Source organism: Panulirus ornatus, chromosome 16, assembly GCF_036320965.1.
Source record: "Panulirus ornatus isolate Po-2019 chromosome 16, ASM3632096v1, whole genome shotgun sequence".
Classification (NCBI taxonomy): domain Eukaryota; kingdom Metazoa; phylum Arthropoda; class Malacostraca; order Decapoda; family Palinuridae; genus Panulirus; species Panulirus ornatus.
This window is the reverse complement of record NC_092239.1, coordinates 34,666,407-34,682,779: the sequence shown is the minus strand read 5'-3', so window position 1 is coordinate 34,682,779 and position 16,373 is coordinate 34,666,407. Positions and strand designations below refer to the sequence as shown.

The 16,373-nt window shown below is 42.3% G+C and overlaps 1 protein-coding gene across 6 annotated transcripts in view; it reads right to left on the bottom strand.

The window, feature by feature from the left end:
- Positions 1–11,988, bottom strand: part of LOC139754241 (uncharacterized) — a 310,706-nt gene extending 298,718 nt beyond the window's left edge. For all 6 annotated transcript variants that reach the window (XM_071671559.1, XM_071671563.1, XM_071671560.1 and 3 more), the window contains exon 1: positions 11,718–11,988. In XM_071671559.1, the coding sequence (XP_071527660.1) occupies positions 11,718–11,978 (261 nt within the window). In that variant the 5' untranslated portion in view covers positions 11,979–11,988. The remainder of the gene's footprint in view (positions 1–11,717) is intronic.
- Positions 11,989–16,373: the final 4,385 nt, after the last annotated feature.

Here is a 16,373-nt window from a genome sequence, read left to right as displayed (position 1 = left end):
CTGCTGCCGTATATACACCCTCCTCCTCCGTGTGCTATACCACCGCCCAAGAAAATCTGTTCCTTCGTTAATTTCCCATCGAAACCTCTGATAACTGAAAACCCGCTCAGTCGTATCTGTATATTGTCATTCTGTTCCCCAAACAATGTGTGTGTGTGTGTGTGTGTGTGTGTGTGTGTGTGTGTGTGTGTGTGTGTGTGTGTGCGTGTGTGTGGTGGGCAGGTATCGTCATAATGATGAAATTAAAGCAATTTATATTCCTTGGTCAACACCGACAACCCAGTGGAATTAATCAGGTCCGATGTTGCCTTCACAATAATTCTAATTAGTTTGTCTGACGATCTAATTTAGTGTAAATGTCTAAGTACTTCACACCTTCATGATATCTTACATTTACATATTCAAAAACATTAAATCCAACAACTTAAAGATATCTTACATATTTATAAACATGAATCCGGCATTTCTCTATCTGTCAAACTGACTTTCATTTACTTAATCAAGTAATTCATTTATACTTCCGACGAACTTCATGCACTCCTAACTTCACCTAACGTGTCACATACACCCTTAACACAGCCACACACACACACACACACACACACACACACACACACACAAAATAAACCACATAAACCATTTATCTCCACATGTCAGGTTAAGCAAAATGGTGTAGGCTATTAATTACCGAACTTTTACAGCTGATAAATGATTTGTGCTAAGAGAGTAAATGATCAGAGATACACAGAAATCCTTCGAGAATTCGTAATTAAACCGGAAAAAAAAAAGAACGTATCTGGTCACATGTGATAAGATTTTCTATAAAAAGATATATAGAAGAAATTAGACTTGTTCCGCAGTGGTATCTGCTCACTATACCCCCCCACTCCAGCTGCAACCCCTGCAAACTCAATATTCATTATGCGGAATTCACACATGTACACCACTACCACAACACTCCACCTCTCCTTTTGCCCACTGTTAAATCAATCCTCGCTCATCCTGCACGCAACACGGCCAATCCCTCATCATTAAAGACAGGAGCCTTAATTATAGAACGAAATTACGACGAGACTTTTCGCTGGGAAGGGCGAGCGAAGAGACGCCAGACGCGCCGGAACACACACAGGTGCTCAAGGTTGGCGACTGGCGCCATGTGTGAATAGGTGATTCACTGTATCGATCAGGCAATGCAACACAGGTAACACAACACAGGTAATGCAACACAGGTAATGCAACACAGGTAATGCAACACAGGTAATGCAACAGAGGTAATGCAACACAGGTAATGCAACACAGGTAATGCAACACAGGTAATGCAACACAGGTAATGCAACACAGGTAACGCAACAAAGGTAATGCAACACAGGTAATGCAACACAGGTAATGCAACACAGGTAATGCAACTTTAGCCACTGCAGGAAGTAGATCTACTCCCGTCAAGCAAGTTTAGTGCAGGTCATGTTATTCATTCAGTTATGATACGAAGGGTTGTGATTAATAATGAAATTAATAATATTAATTAAAATAATAATAATAATAATAATAATAATAATAATAGTAATGATGATAATAATAATAATAATAATAATAAACATAATAATAATAATAATAATAACAATAATAATAATTATTATAGTATTAGTAGTAGTAGTAATGATAAATACTAATACTAATAATAATAATAATAATAATAATAAAAATAATAACAACAACAATAGTATTAGTAGCAGCAGTAATAATAATATAAATAATAATAATAATGTTAATAATAATGAAACTTTTTATAATATGAATTATGTCATTCGTGATTATTTTTTTGCTTGTCCCACTGGTGCGAAAAACAAAACAGGTATGGCTTAACCCACATCAAAACAGAAGAAATACCGGTGCACATATCAAGGCTACTATGAACAAGAGAATGAAACAAACAAACAACAGTTTCTACCAAGCATTTTTTTTGTTTTGTTTGTTTTATTCACAATCACTGGAAAAACAGAAACCGAGAAGTTCCAGTTCCTGTATTTCCCAAAGTCTTTAAGATGGGAGGAGATGCAATGGCCCAACAGAGGTCAGGATGGGGGAATCCGGTAGGCCGATTTCCATGATGTTTCCCCACCGACAACTCACAACATCAAAACAAAAGCTAATCTCGAAACCTTAATTCGAGAAACAGGACAAAGAACGAATCGTGTATCATTCCCTGACAGCAGAGTTCTTTTTCCCCCCTGCACTTCTAGTATATCTTACCTCCTCTCTACAATCTTATGCATCTGACATTTAATTCTTTCTTCCTCCCTTTCCTTCTCCCCAAGAGAGTTCCTCTCGCGATGATCAATATCCAGCAACGTCATTCGGTCATCCGCCAATAACGAGGAGAGTTGGTCAGTTGGCCACTTGTGGCGCATTTTCTTTTTCTTCTTTTTTTAAGTAAGGCCTATTGACTGCCACGGTCAGTTTGTTACGTCCTGTTACATCTTTCATTCGGGGACAATCATGGTATGATCTGGTGTCCAAAATGCTTTCACAGACCATACACGTTCTCCCTTCATGTACTATTTGGTCCCCTGGCGAAAACATCACTGTAAAACTACGTTAAGCTGCTGCACTGAGCTCTATCCCATTTTCTTCAACATATCAGTATATGATATTTAACATAACACCGTTTTCTATACGTATATGTTGAAAATGCTCAACACTAAACCTTTTTACTAAAAGAGGAACAGAGAAGGGGGCCAAGTGAGGATATTTCCTCAAAGACCAAGTGCTCTGTTCTTAACGCCACCTTGCTAAAGCGGGAAATGACGAACAGTATAATACAATACATATATATATACATATATATATATATATATATATATATATATATATATATATATATATATATATATATATATATATATATATGACTCACAACTTGGTTGCATCAGAAAACAGTGTTATACTGGGCAATATATAGGTTGATACATCAAAGGTCCCCAAGGACGTCAATGAATTAGCGCTTTTGGGGGCATTTCTTCATACAGAACGAAGGTACTTGAATGTACTTCGCTGTAACGATACAGTGCCAGCTCTGAGGAATTACGACTCCCAAATTTAATCCCAGAAAATCGGTCTCAATCTTTTGAGGTGAGGACGTGTTTTAAGGTCAATGAAAAATTCGAGGGTTTCAGATGTATAGGTACACATGCTGTTATATCTCTCATACATCTCTCAATATACGTGTGAATCTATGAAAATCTAACCTAAAACTACCACCTTGTTCCTGAGACAAAAGGACAGAGAAATTGAAAATTTTATACTAACAATGCCTTTATAAACACAATGACCAAAAACTGCCAAGTTACTTACTGGTGCCCAACTTCTGAACCTTCCACCAGGTGAGGATATTCCCTCAAAGGCCCAGTCCTCTGTCCTTAACGCTACCTCGCTAACGCGGGAAATGGCGAATAGTTTGAAAGAAAGAAGAAAGAAATATATATATATATATATATATATATATATATATATATATATATATATATATATATATATATATATATATATATACTTACTTGTTCTTATACTACGTGTAAAAGAACATATACATATTTTTTTTCTTTCTACGACAGTGGTTCAATTGACTTGCAAATCAATATTTTCCTTCCAATTCGTTTAAAGTCTACCTCGTCGTATCGATCTATAGATATACAGAAGCAGCATCTTAACCTAAGAGCGTCTAACTGCTCAGCTCAGCTTAAAGTCATTTACGATACGATAATCGGGAAGTTTTACAGTTCTTTTTTTATTCGTAAACCCAAGCATGAAAAAAAAACAAGCAGTTACAGCCAATATTAACCCATTTTATCGTACGTTTGTCAGATTATCCGGCTATTTCACCATTCCATTTGCAGGGGTAAGAGAGTAATATATATATATATATATATATATATATATACCCGGCTATATACCTGGCCGCTGTGCTTTTAAGATCGACTTACCACACGAGGCAGAATACTGAGACATGTTACGTGAGGGAGATAAGGCTGCGGTGTTTCGGGGTTAGGTCACACCTATTACATGAATGATTTTCATTCATTCTGTATAAAAAAAAAATTGTGTTACGATTCATAATATAAACATCCCTCTTATAAGTTCGAGCTTACGTAAGCTCGCGATGCTCGCTGGCTCGCTGGCTTTATCAAGCTTCGCTCTATAACATTAGCGTGGTGAAACGTTTATCCATGAGGTGTTTACACTGCACATCGTGACTCCTATAATATTTTTTGGGTCAAACTACACACACACACGAAAGGAAAAAAAATTACGTCAAGGCCTGGTCCCTAAAATTCGCAACGTGTTGGGGTAATAGACTGGAAAGAGAGAGAGAGAAAGAGAGAGAGAGAGAGAGAGAGAGAGAGAGAGAGAGAGAGAGAGAGAGAGAGAGAGAGTGGAGACACTATACGAACATCTTATATAACTTGTCAGCGGGGCCCCCCCACCGATGTTCAGGCTATTAACGGCAGATGGAAAGAACACACGATGGCCAGGATCCAGAGTGGGTGGCGGGCGGGAGGCGGGAGGAGGTTTCATCTAGACGAGTGCTTCCTCTACGTGTGGACCACACCACACCGGCCAGGTTACACGACGCGAAAAATATGCAGACCCGCAGCACCAAACAGCCTAGTTAACCAGAGAACTCGACAGGGAAACTCAAGCTTTAAGTCGCAGATTATGTCACGGGGGTTGAGCACATCCCCCCCCCCCCCCACGAAAGCAGCGACAGTTCTACACGCTCATACGTCATTCACTAAAATCCGGGACGTTAAAGGCCCTGGCCAGTGGCAGTCAAGCGTGAGGCTCAAAATTACTCACAAGTGAAAGCCCACAAGTCTATATACAATTAAAGACTCAAACGACTCACAACTCTTAAGGCTCTTGGGACATCAACCAGAATCACAAATTCAAGCTTCATAAACAACAACTACAACTACAATACTACAAGAGGCTTAACATCTCACTCAAGCTCCGGGGGGACTTGCCATTCACAACCGTAGGTCCACTTGCCATTCACAACTATCAACCCATACGTCATTCACAACCTTAAGCTCACGTGCCATTCACTTCTACCACAACTCCTATCACTACGTCATTCACAACCTCGGGCTCAAGTGGCATTCACTTCTACGACAACTTCTACGACAATTCCTACCACTACGCCATTCACAACCTCAGCCTCACGTGCCATACACTTCTACGACAACTCCTACCACTACGTCATTCACAACCTCAGGCTCACGTGCCATTCACTTCTACAACTCCTACCATCACCACCACTACTACTACTACTACTACTACAGACTTCAAATGACTCTCATGACCACGGCCCCACGCGCTGCTCTTCACCCACCGTGACAACACGGCCACAACAGAGGAGCAGTCATTCCTCCCTTCCCCTACCCTCAAAACAAAGACGCCCATACACAGAGACTCCTCCTCCTTCGTCTGGCCTACCTGACGCACTGGGATCCATCACTTTGCCAAACGACGCGCCACCAAATGGTTCCCCAAAACATAATAACGCCTCTTACCTGATATCCCTTCAGAAATCATATTTACATGGGTGAATAATTCTCCGGAGGAGGGTGGAGGACATGGGATCTCCCGTAAACGTAGCAGCAACACGACGCGAGAGACACACGCCCCAGGGACGGATCCCCCATAGACCAAATTATGTAAAGGCCATCTTTGGGACCCAACGAGTCTGGGATACTGGGTAAGCTAACTGTGCGCGCCGCTGCTTCAAACCTTAGCTTACTGGCGGGAGTCGAACCCTCGACACGCCACAAGGACATATATCTATGTACACAAAACTTTTACGTACATGGGCCCATTATTTTTTTTGTTGTTTTTTTTTCTTATTGAAAAGAAATTACTAGGACCGTTAGTAAATCTATCCTTAAGCACAACACGCAAGATAGTATAGGTACATATTCTGTAAACCACACATTACGTGAATCAGATGAATACATCACATGCTTTATATACGAATGTAACCCTCCTAAACGACGCAATTGGCCTTTAAAAGCTATATCAACTTGTCGATGAAAGGTCTGTGTTCTGAGACGTCATTTACCACTCACTAATAAAACTTCCTGTACATGACATTTACCGCCGTATGCCATCTACAAACAAACGCTGAAAATAAATAATGGGAAACAACATGATGCTACTTGCTACTTTTTTTTGGGACCGACTCATTACTATGGCGCTGAGCTCTCACAATGATTTAAGACAAGTTATCCTGTTACGTCAGGATTTGTGACGCATCAACGTAACACGAGTAAAAAAAAAAAAAAAAGAAAAAAAGAAAATAACGCGAATATTAAATCTTTGGAGTCAACTGGCGTAAAGTTAGATTTGGTCGGGTTTAAAATGTAGCGCCCCATAATCATAAATGATCATAACTAAATCTGTAATAAGTTAGATTTGGTCGGGTTTAAAATGTAGCGCCCCATAATCATAAATGATCATAACTAAATCTGTAATGAGAACCATCAATCATATAACAGCTTAAGATGCCTGTCTCATGAATGGTTAGGGCAGGCCATCTGACGCGCCTGAAGACTGATGGGAAATTTGAAAGTCCTATTGACCAAGCTTTTTTTTCTTTTTTTTTTCCAAAAGAAGGAACAGAGAAGGGGGCCAGGTGAGGATATTCCCTCAAAGGCTCAGTCCTCTGTTCTTAAAGCTACCTCGCTAATGCGGGAAATGGCGAATGGTATGAAAGAAAAGAAAGATATATACTTTTAAACTTTCAACCAACACCATCTAATATCGTTCACTGACGACGCACGGGGTAGAAAAATCTACTTTCGATACACCTTGTGTCGTGTTGCACCCACGGGGGGTTCACGAGACGTGGCGGTGATGTATATATGTATATATCTGTATGTGTCCCCGAGATGCTGAAGGTCACCACTTCATAATTCTGGCGCTGTAATAAGGATCGACCGTACGAACGTCCCCGAAGCACCCTGAATTTACGGAATGTATCGACCCCCCCCCCCCCAGTTCTTCGGTGGTACGAAGAACAAAACCTAGATCCCCGAAGACGTTTTGACCGAACGCTACATCCAACTACGCGTGCACTCGAATTCCTCCCTGTCTCATCATACCCTGAGGAGTTCACTACTCAGTTTGTTTGGGTAGCCACTCTCATGGCTTGATGTATTCCGCTGATGATGTAGTTCGGCTACATCTCCAGACACGTAAGATCACACCAGAGCTGCGTATTTAGTGAATATACCGCCGCCACGCCTCCAACACCCATGCGCCCACAGCTCGCGTAAGCAGCGCGGGACCGGGCCGCAAGCAAGCACGAAACGACCCCGGCACGCGAAAATGCAAGCAACTCAACGCACACCTAAATTCAACGGACATTCATATGGCCCCAGTCTGCAGACGCAAATACAGGTCAGAGATGTATCACGCAACACAAAACAGGATGCTTCGGGGCTTATCAACAACCACTTCGTCCTCAGGATGGTGGTGATGGCTGGTGGCTGGCGTCCACGCACAACACAAGGCTCGGAAAACCTTTTAATTTTATATTGTCAAGTCCAGAGACGAGTTTTTTTTGTCAACGTACAATATCATGTGTCTGATGGAGGCTTCCATTTTCAAATAAGATAAAAAGGTGGAGAGGTTAAAACAAAACATTTGAGCATCTGAAAAATTTTTCATTCATTTTCAGAATATTTACTTAAGCTATTATCATAATTTTGATTTATAGACTGACTCCAATTTTGAATTTCAGCTTCAATAATTTGTATTTTCCTTATATATATATATATATATATATATATATATATATATATATATATATATATATATATATATATATATATATATATATATATAAGATCAAAATGTACGTATCTTATTTGATATATCTAATCTGTACCAATACTGTGCAGTGTACTGAAAAATTCTAAACTTCGACATTAAATAGAAATATTCTCTCAGTTTCTACTTCAAATTTTGTGATTGCTCTTCCATGGATCATCGGGAATTTAAAGTATTCATCCCATTTAAGTAACCTTATAAGTATGTAGTGATTCCATTCGGTTACTCGTTCGTCTTATAAGTTTGTAACAATTCTTAACTTCAGCCAACACTGACAATGTACGATGCTGTTATGCACAGAAAATGATTGAAGCTTTTCATTTAATATAAAATCAATGGACCAAAACAATAAGAATTATTTTCTAAAGACACTTTCTAACCAAACACTAAGATTAATTTGTATAATGCAAGCGAAAGATAAAAACGGGAGCAGACAACAAAAGAAAACAATATAAACACTAAAATGAATCTTTTTTTAAAATAACGGTAATGATAACGATCTAATTTTTGCAGTTTCTTTCGAAGGAAAAAAAACTAGATTTCATGAAAATCTTCAGTGAATGGCATGTAAACAAAACGGTATGGCTATGGGGTATAAACAAACCCTGTCTAGACTGCATTGCGTTAAATGCCACGCAGATCCGTCGCTCCGGGAGCCTGGCGTTCGCCCGGGCGAGAGGAGTGGCTGGCGAACAAGAGCATCCAGGACGATTTAACCAGATCCTCCCGGGTACAATGGAAGGTTCAGCTCCGTCCAGGTACGAGCTGGGATGGCAGATCAAGCCACAGGTTACACGGCGGCGGAGGAGGAGGAGGAGGATGATCCTGCCTGAGGGCTGGGGTGCCGTGATAAGCAGATAACGCAGCCTGAGCACAACACTACCCACCTCCCTCCTGACCGCCCTGAACCAGTCAGTCTCGTCTCCACACCCGTGCGTCAGGTGGGTGGGGATGTACACACATCACTCCCTCCGTCACCGTGCCTTGTCTGGCCTAATTTACCGGCATAGATAAATCAATTACCTCCTAATATATATATATATATATATATATATATATATATATATATATATATATATATATATATATATATATATATATATGTTCCTAAGTCCACGGGGAAAATGAAACACGATAAGTTCCCAAGTGCACTTTCGTGTAATAATCACATCATCAGGGGAGAGACGAGAGAAATATAAGTCAGTTGATATACATCGAAGATATATATATATATATATATATATATATATATATATATATATATATATATATATATATATATATATATATATCAGAAGGAACTATTTATTAATATCTTACACGAAAACACGAACTGTAATCTTAGCAGATACGCTCCAGGCCTAACCTAGCCCACGTCTGTGGCAACAGCACCATGAAGGCCACCTCGTCTCTGGCCAAAATGATACTCTTACCTCACCAGGTGTGAAATTGGTTTTCAGCTGAGGTCTTATCACATAAATCCTCTAAATCATGAAGATACTTCACTAAACGCACTGTTACATCCGTATAGGACTCGAACCCTGACAATGATCCGCTAAACGCCGTCAACCAAAACATCATATCACCCCCCGACCCCCACTGTAAGCTTCTGTTAACCTGATTATCTTATATTTTCCTTTCCCCTGCTGAGGGACCTCATCCACTCAGATCAACAACTGCTGTATGATCGAGGCATTCTACATTATCCTCACTACAAGTGTAAATAACTTACAAAGTCGTTCGACAACGCTGGACTTGTACAATCATGGCACTACACCAGTGGGACAATTTTTCATCGGCTTCCTGATGCGATAGGTTCACCTCCTTCATTCATTCAAGTGAAAGCTGTTTAACTTGTTTTGCACGCGTCGCTGACACGTGTCACTGCTCCAGGTAAACACACACACACACACACACACACACACACACACACAGTGCGCCATATCGCACAGTGTCTGAGCAACCAAGATGTTATATCCGTCGCCTCAAAAAAGTCGCACATTACTGAGGGTGTAAATTACTGGACAAGTTTGCCACATCCGCTACCGCTACACACCCTTGACTACACCACACTACAGTGCACTCGTCAAAGTAACATCCTTGGCTACCTCACACTCACTACAGCAACATCCTTTGGCTACGTCACACTCGCTACAGCAACACCCTGGATACAAAAAACGCCCTACAGCAACACCCTGGGTACACCCAACTCACCTCAGCAACCACCTGTGTACACTCTACACTCGCTACAGCAACATTGTCTACACCACTCGCTGTATCAACACCAACACTACATCCATCATGTATTCTCAGTCTCCGTTTCAGTGAAAAACTTGAGAAAAAATAAATAAAACACGTACGTATTACTTTCATCTGCTGTTATCACACGTGACCTTCAAACCACCCTTCTCTAATGTGGTCTGAAATCACAGGCAGGTGGCTTACGAAAAGGTCCGCGACCCAGTGTCAGGTCAGGTCAGGTCACCCTTGTACCTAACGGGTAGCTAATTATCTCCATGATCTCTGTTTCCTTTGACTCAACTTTCATCTCTCGCGATCGAAAAAAGGGGTACATTAAGGTGCGAGTGGGATGACCTGGTGTGATATTTGGCTTTGTGTACGAATATTCACACGAATGCTTTCAAATGAAAGAAATATAACAACTTGTGTAGTACAGTTAAATTTCCCTTTCATGTAAATAAATATGAATCAAAAGCTTATTAATGACTGCTGTACTCTCTCTCTCGTACATCACTCTACCACAATTTTAATATAAAATTGTTTAAAACATGACATTATCGTAGATGACACAACTGTAATAATATCATATTTCAAAACAGCAGAAATATTGAACATAAAAAGTAAATGAAAATATTCATAAAAGGTTTCAATTTAATAACTCATAAATCAAAAAAATAATTTGAAGAGCAAAGTGACTTTAATATCCCAAAGTAATTCAGGATAGTTTATATTTTCTCTACTGCTTGTGTTAACATGGCACACAGTGGAAAATGTAAAGTATTTGTAACAACAAAACAATCTTAAGCTGAAAAAAATGTGTTTGTGAATTCTATAATAACAAGTTTAATCAATTACTTCTCAAAACTAACATCATCAAATCCAGCAGCTTGATTGTAGAAGCAAGACAAAGTTTCTTAAATTGTTTCCTTGATCATCATTAAATTGGATGGCGATCAAATTATTTTAATCGATGTCTGATAATCTAAGAAATGCACTAGTCCACTGGCCAATCACAGTACGTTACTTTATGATCATTTCACACAAGCATAAATTACTATCTCAAATCTTTTTTGTTGCAATCAATCATGCCGTCATAAAATCTGCATGTAATGTTATGATAATCACCTATCCTTTGGCAGGCATTTTTGGGACTATGACAGCACTAAATCACAAATCGCTACAAGATTGGCGAGTTCAATATTAGGTCTGGGGCCAACCGATTGCCCGTTCATTCATTCACACGGTGTCAACAAGGCATCATAATAACCCCAGATCGAAACACCTTTAAACAAACACCTTCAAGCGATCAAGATAAACACAGACCAAAACTACTACACATACAGCACGCTGCATATGTGTATGTGGTGGCCCCACGCTAGTAGAAAGAAGTCCATCACAGATTTCATCTGGGGGGGAGCCTGTATCACCACGCCCCCAGCAGCATCACCACCCCCATGCCTCCTCAACCCACGTGGGCCTCAAGAGGAATGTCCACAATTTCACTACCACAACAAACCCCAGGTTGGGTCGCCGATGCCTCGCCTCCCCCCCGACATGTCGTTGCTGTCCGTTTACTTCACACGACTCACCATGCGACCTTCGTCCTCGATTTCCGGGTGCTCCATCTGGTACACGGGAACGGGCTCTCTGTTTTTGACCCGAATCTTGACGGATTTCTGGGAACCACTAACGTAAATCAAAATGTTAAGAAGGGACACACACTGTCTCACACGGACCACGGAATACAACTGAGAGATTCGACACCGCCACCCTTGCTCTGGTCCCGCTGCCAGACGTCTCCAACGTATACAAGCGATATCAAGTCCCATTAACGCTCGTGATATGCACATCTGTCGCCATTGCCGAGACGCCCTGGGTGATATCTTCGCCTAATTGGGTTTATGGTACTCACATGTACCACCAGATGGCCATCGGTTGATTTATTATATTAATTAAAGGTAGAAATCGGGGGATTAGATAGATTGAGGAGGGAGTGATGCGACGTGGCAACCGGCCCGTGCGCGGGTTTGGCTGGGTGGCAGAGAATGAAGGCGTGGCTATCATAGGGGGCGGGGTTCGATCCCCCATGATCGACCAATGATAGCAGTTTGATAACGCCGCCCTGGCCCCCGTACGTCACCAGTGGTGGACCTGGCGTCGCCGCCTTCTCGTAATGGCCAGCTTCTGCCGTGGGGCGGAGTTTGATATCAAATTGATAGCACATAATGGTGTCCACCATCAACGAAAATTTCGTAAATGGGTCACCAAAGTCGCTTCAACGGATACTAACCATCATCCCCCGTTCGTACACTGCAAAAAATATATTCTAAGACTCTCATCCTGAAAACTGGAGTGCCAACCTCTTGTTAATGTGGCCACTCTAATCTATTGAATTCGCAAGATAAGTGTAAGACACTTGTTTCGGAGGAAGGAGACCTCCAACTCACTCAGTTATTAAGAATATCGAGAGCGGGTTGAGAAGTGTATATCTAAGCAAGTTCTGGATGTAACACATGACCTGGACCTTTGTCTGCGATAAATCAATACGTCTCAAAGACTCGTTGAAATGGGGGTAAGGCTGGCGATGTGTGTGTGTGTGTGTGTGTGTGTGTGTGTGTGTGTGTGTGTGTGTGTGTGTGTGTGTCTAAGCATGTGTGTGTGTACACGTATATCTACGAATGTATATATGAGTAAATATAGTAACTTGAATTCGAGAACTCATGAAGTTCTGCTATGAGACAGTGCTCCACACAAACACATACACAGACACACAGCAAGAGAGGTGAATGCGTTTGAGGTGAACCTTTTGAAATAAAAATGGCTGCCTTTGTAGTGCTTCTAGTGTGAGAACTCACGACATCCTATTTAAGGAACCTCGTATGACCTGGCTTCAATCTCTAAAGAAAATCTGAAGCCAACCAACAGGGTTCGATACTCTCTATTGATCGTGAAGTCTATAGCAATCCTGGACTGGTAACTTGATCACCTAGGAGGACCTGCTGTTCCGAGAATATTAGATAGACCGAACTTTGGAAGTGTGGCAATCTCTCTCTGACACTCTCTGACTCTCTCTCTCTCTCTCTCTCTCTCTCTCTCTCTCTCTCTCTCTCTCTCTCTCTCTCTCTCTCTCGAGTGAAAGAAGACGACGACGAGCATTCCACCTGAGATGAACAATAACATCATCGTCCAATCGGCCGCCAAAGGCCGCCAGAATACGAAGATGAACCACACGCAGTGTTCAGACATTGTCCTCCATGAGCTGATGTTGGGTGGAAGGTTAAGGGAAAAAGGCACGAGTTATGCGAGGCTTCGCTTCCCTGCATGCGTATCGACGAAGCTTAAGGGGTGTCTCCTGCACCCGGGTACGTGAATATGAAGGAGCACTACTCTTCAAGGCCAGGAACACAGGTGTGGGTGGGAAGGATGGTGATGCTGTGTTTGGCTCACCACTGCCTTGAATCCTCAACTGATCTGTCATCTATAACCAGCTGGTTCAGCTGGGTCCCCCATGAGTGCCTCAAGTTACCTTTCCCACACACACACACACACACACACAGAGTCGGACCCGCAAGGGTTCGAATCCTGGGCGTGGCGGTCGACCTACACCCTCTGGGCTGGTCGATGTGTATTTAACTGAGGCTAGGGTGTATGTATCCATATAATACACAGGAGTAACGACATAATACACACATACAGAGTCGAGAGACGGGGGGCCAACACTAGCGTAACACTCTCTCCCCCCGCAGCATACAAATGGTAATCACACACACATACACGCACAGTTCATGGCCTTAATGACGGATCGGTTCGTCATGAAAACCACAAGATTACCACCAAGAACCACGCTCGTCATGGGGGTTAGAAGTCGACCTCCTCGCTCAGCCAGGGGCACACTGGTGCCGTCACATCCACCAACTCTCCATTGTTCTCTAAGGATCTTTGGCGGTGGGGGCGTCTTGGTGTAAACCGAGCTTTCTGCGCAAGTAATTACCTTTGTTTAATTACGTATTCGTAATTACATTTAATCACCTATTTGCAATTATATTCAATTATCTATTTGTAATTACATTCAATCACCTATTTGATTACCTATTTGAAACCTACGTATGTTTAATTTCCTACTTAAAGATACGGGGAGGGAGCTCTGACCTCAACGCTTGAACTTTCTCCATCATATAATTCTTCTCAAACTCATGCATGCTGTCCGCATTTTACTCTTTCCTAATTCAATCTATCCCAGTCATTCAATACTCATACATTCTCAAATACTTTTCAACATCTTTTTTTTTAACAACGTTTCTTGCTTAATATCATGCCATGGTCTGTTTTCGCTCTATCCTTGCATTTTCCGAAGACCTGTTTAACGCTGAGCGTCTTTTGCGCAAGCCATCACTGCTTCCCTTAAATACATCCCATTCCTCCCCCACTCCCCCTTACGTCCTTTGCTCTCACCTATTTCCTCATGAAACTGGTTTAAAAAACTTTTAAACGTCACTCCCCTAACTCTTCTCTCTTCCATGGTGTGTCTGGGGAAGGCGTCAGAGCGCCTGCATGCGTAAGAGTGTCGTGTATACATGTTTTAGAGAAACATAAAGCCTCAGAGGCAGAGGCGACCAACGTCTTTGTTAACAAAAGCCAAATACTCTTGTCTCCGCGTCGGATCTTCTTGACTGAATAAGTCCCAAGAGGTCTTCTGTGATGAGACTGGGGGGTTAAAGTATCGAAGATACGAGAAAAATTGATCATTCTACACGCGACAGTCCAAAACACACGCACACGCACACACACACACACACACACACACACACACACACGCACACACAGAAGGAAAGACATCATGCACATATATACAAGAGGAAGAGACGGGGCAACACCAGTGTAAAACACTCTCTCCCCGTGATACACGAAGAGTATTTATTTCGTTATGCGTTCCATGGTTGGTGACGGAGTCATTACGAAAGAACCGAAGATGATAACAGATCCGAGATCCGTGGACATGACCCGCAAGGGGAGCAGCTCAGTCGACCAGTCTTGGACTCTTGTGTAAGCCACAGGAATTTATGCCCTGCCACCCCGTTCGGCCGATCCTAGTTAGTTCGTCCGATCTCCTCAGTACGACGCACTGGTGCGGGCGATCCTCGAGCGCGAAGGCACGAGGACCCAACATCGATGAAAAATGAATCGCGTTTCAAATTCCTGTATGTCTAAGACTTTAGCATCCATGGACGGTACGCTAACGCGTCTTTTGTTTCTACCGTGAGGTTAAAAAGGAACAAAGAAGGAGGGGGGGGGGGGGTTAGCAGAAGTGATTACGCAGTAACTCGCACTTGCATAATACATATGCATTCAGGCCGCACGCACACACGGGTGTATATGGCGCACACACGGGTGTATATGGCCCTTCTGATGAGGGTAGTAGACACGTCGTTCAAAGAAAACGCATTCTACATAGCTAGGGTAACTATAAGGAGACGCGATACTTCGGGCACTAAGTTAACCCAAGGAATGTTTGTTGGCGAAGCACCGTTGATGACGGTAAACATTTTTTTTTTCATTCACCGCACTTGTTTCCAAATCAAACTTAAAACTTAACCTATCCTAACGTAGCTTTGCTTAAGGCCCAGGATAACTTACCCTTACCTAGCCTAGCTATAGCTTAACCGACACGTCACGTAACGTAAACAATCTATACAGGGCCGAAGCATCGAGGTGGCCACGTATATGACCCATGACAAACCCATCTCCCTCCCTTCCTGGATGCAGCATCCGCCATACTGCCTACCCTGCAGAGGAGAAAATGTCCAAGTAGCGAGACACACACACTGAGAGGAGACCCCTCTCCTTCACCACCACCACCATACGGAACCTGGTACGGCAGTGAGTAAGTCAGCCGGATTAAACGCCGATGACAGTGAGAGAAGCTGCAGGCAGTGAAGCCAGACACGGAGGCGGCGCGGCAAAGAATGCTAGGCTATTACGGTGCGCCTTACAAGGGAAAGCGGTGGGCAGGCAAGTCGAGCTATCATGATGGTTGCTTTGTGTGGCGAGTTGGAGGGGGAGTGTTGGCCCTGTAATGTGTCCAGGGTGAGCATCACTCTACGCCAAGGGAGGAGGAGGAGGAGGAGGGGAAAAGAAATGGTACTGTGATCTCTTGTCTTTTATCAGGGTTTGAGATTTTTCCTCCAGCAGGCAGGAGGCATGCAATTACCTGTCTCTTCCAGCTCGCTTCTCTTTTTCTTTCTCTT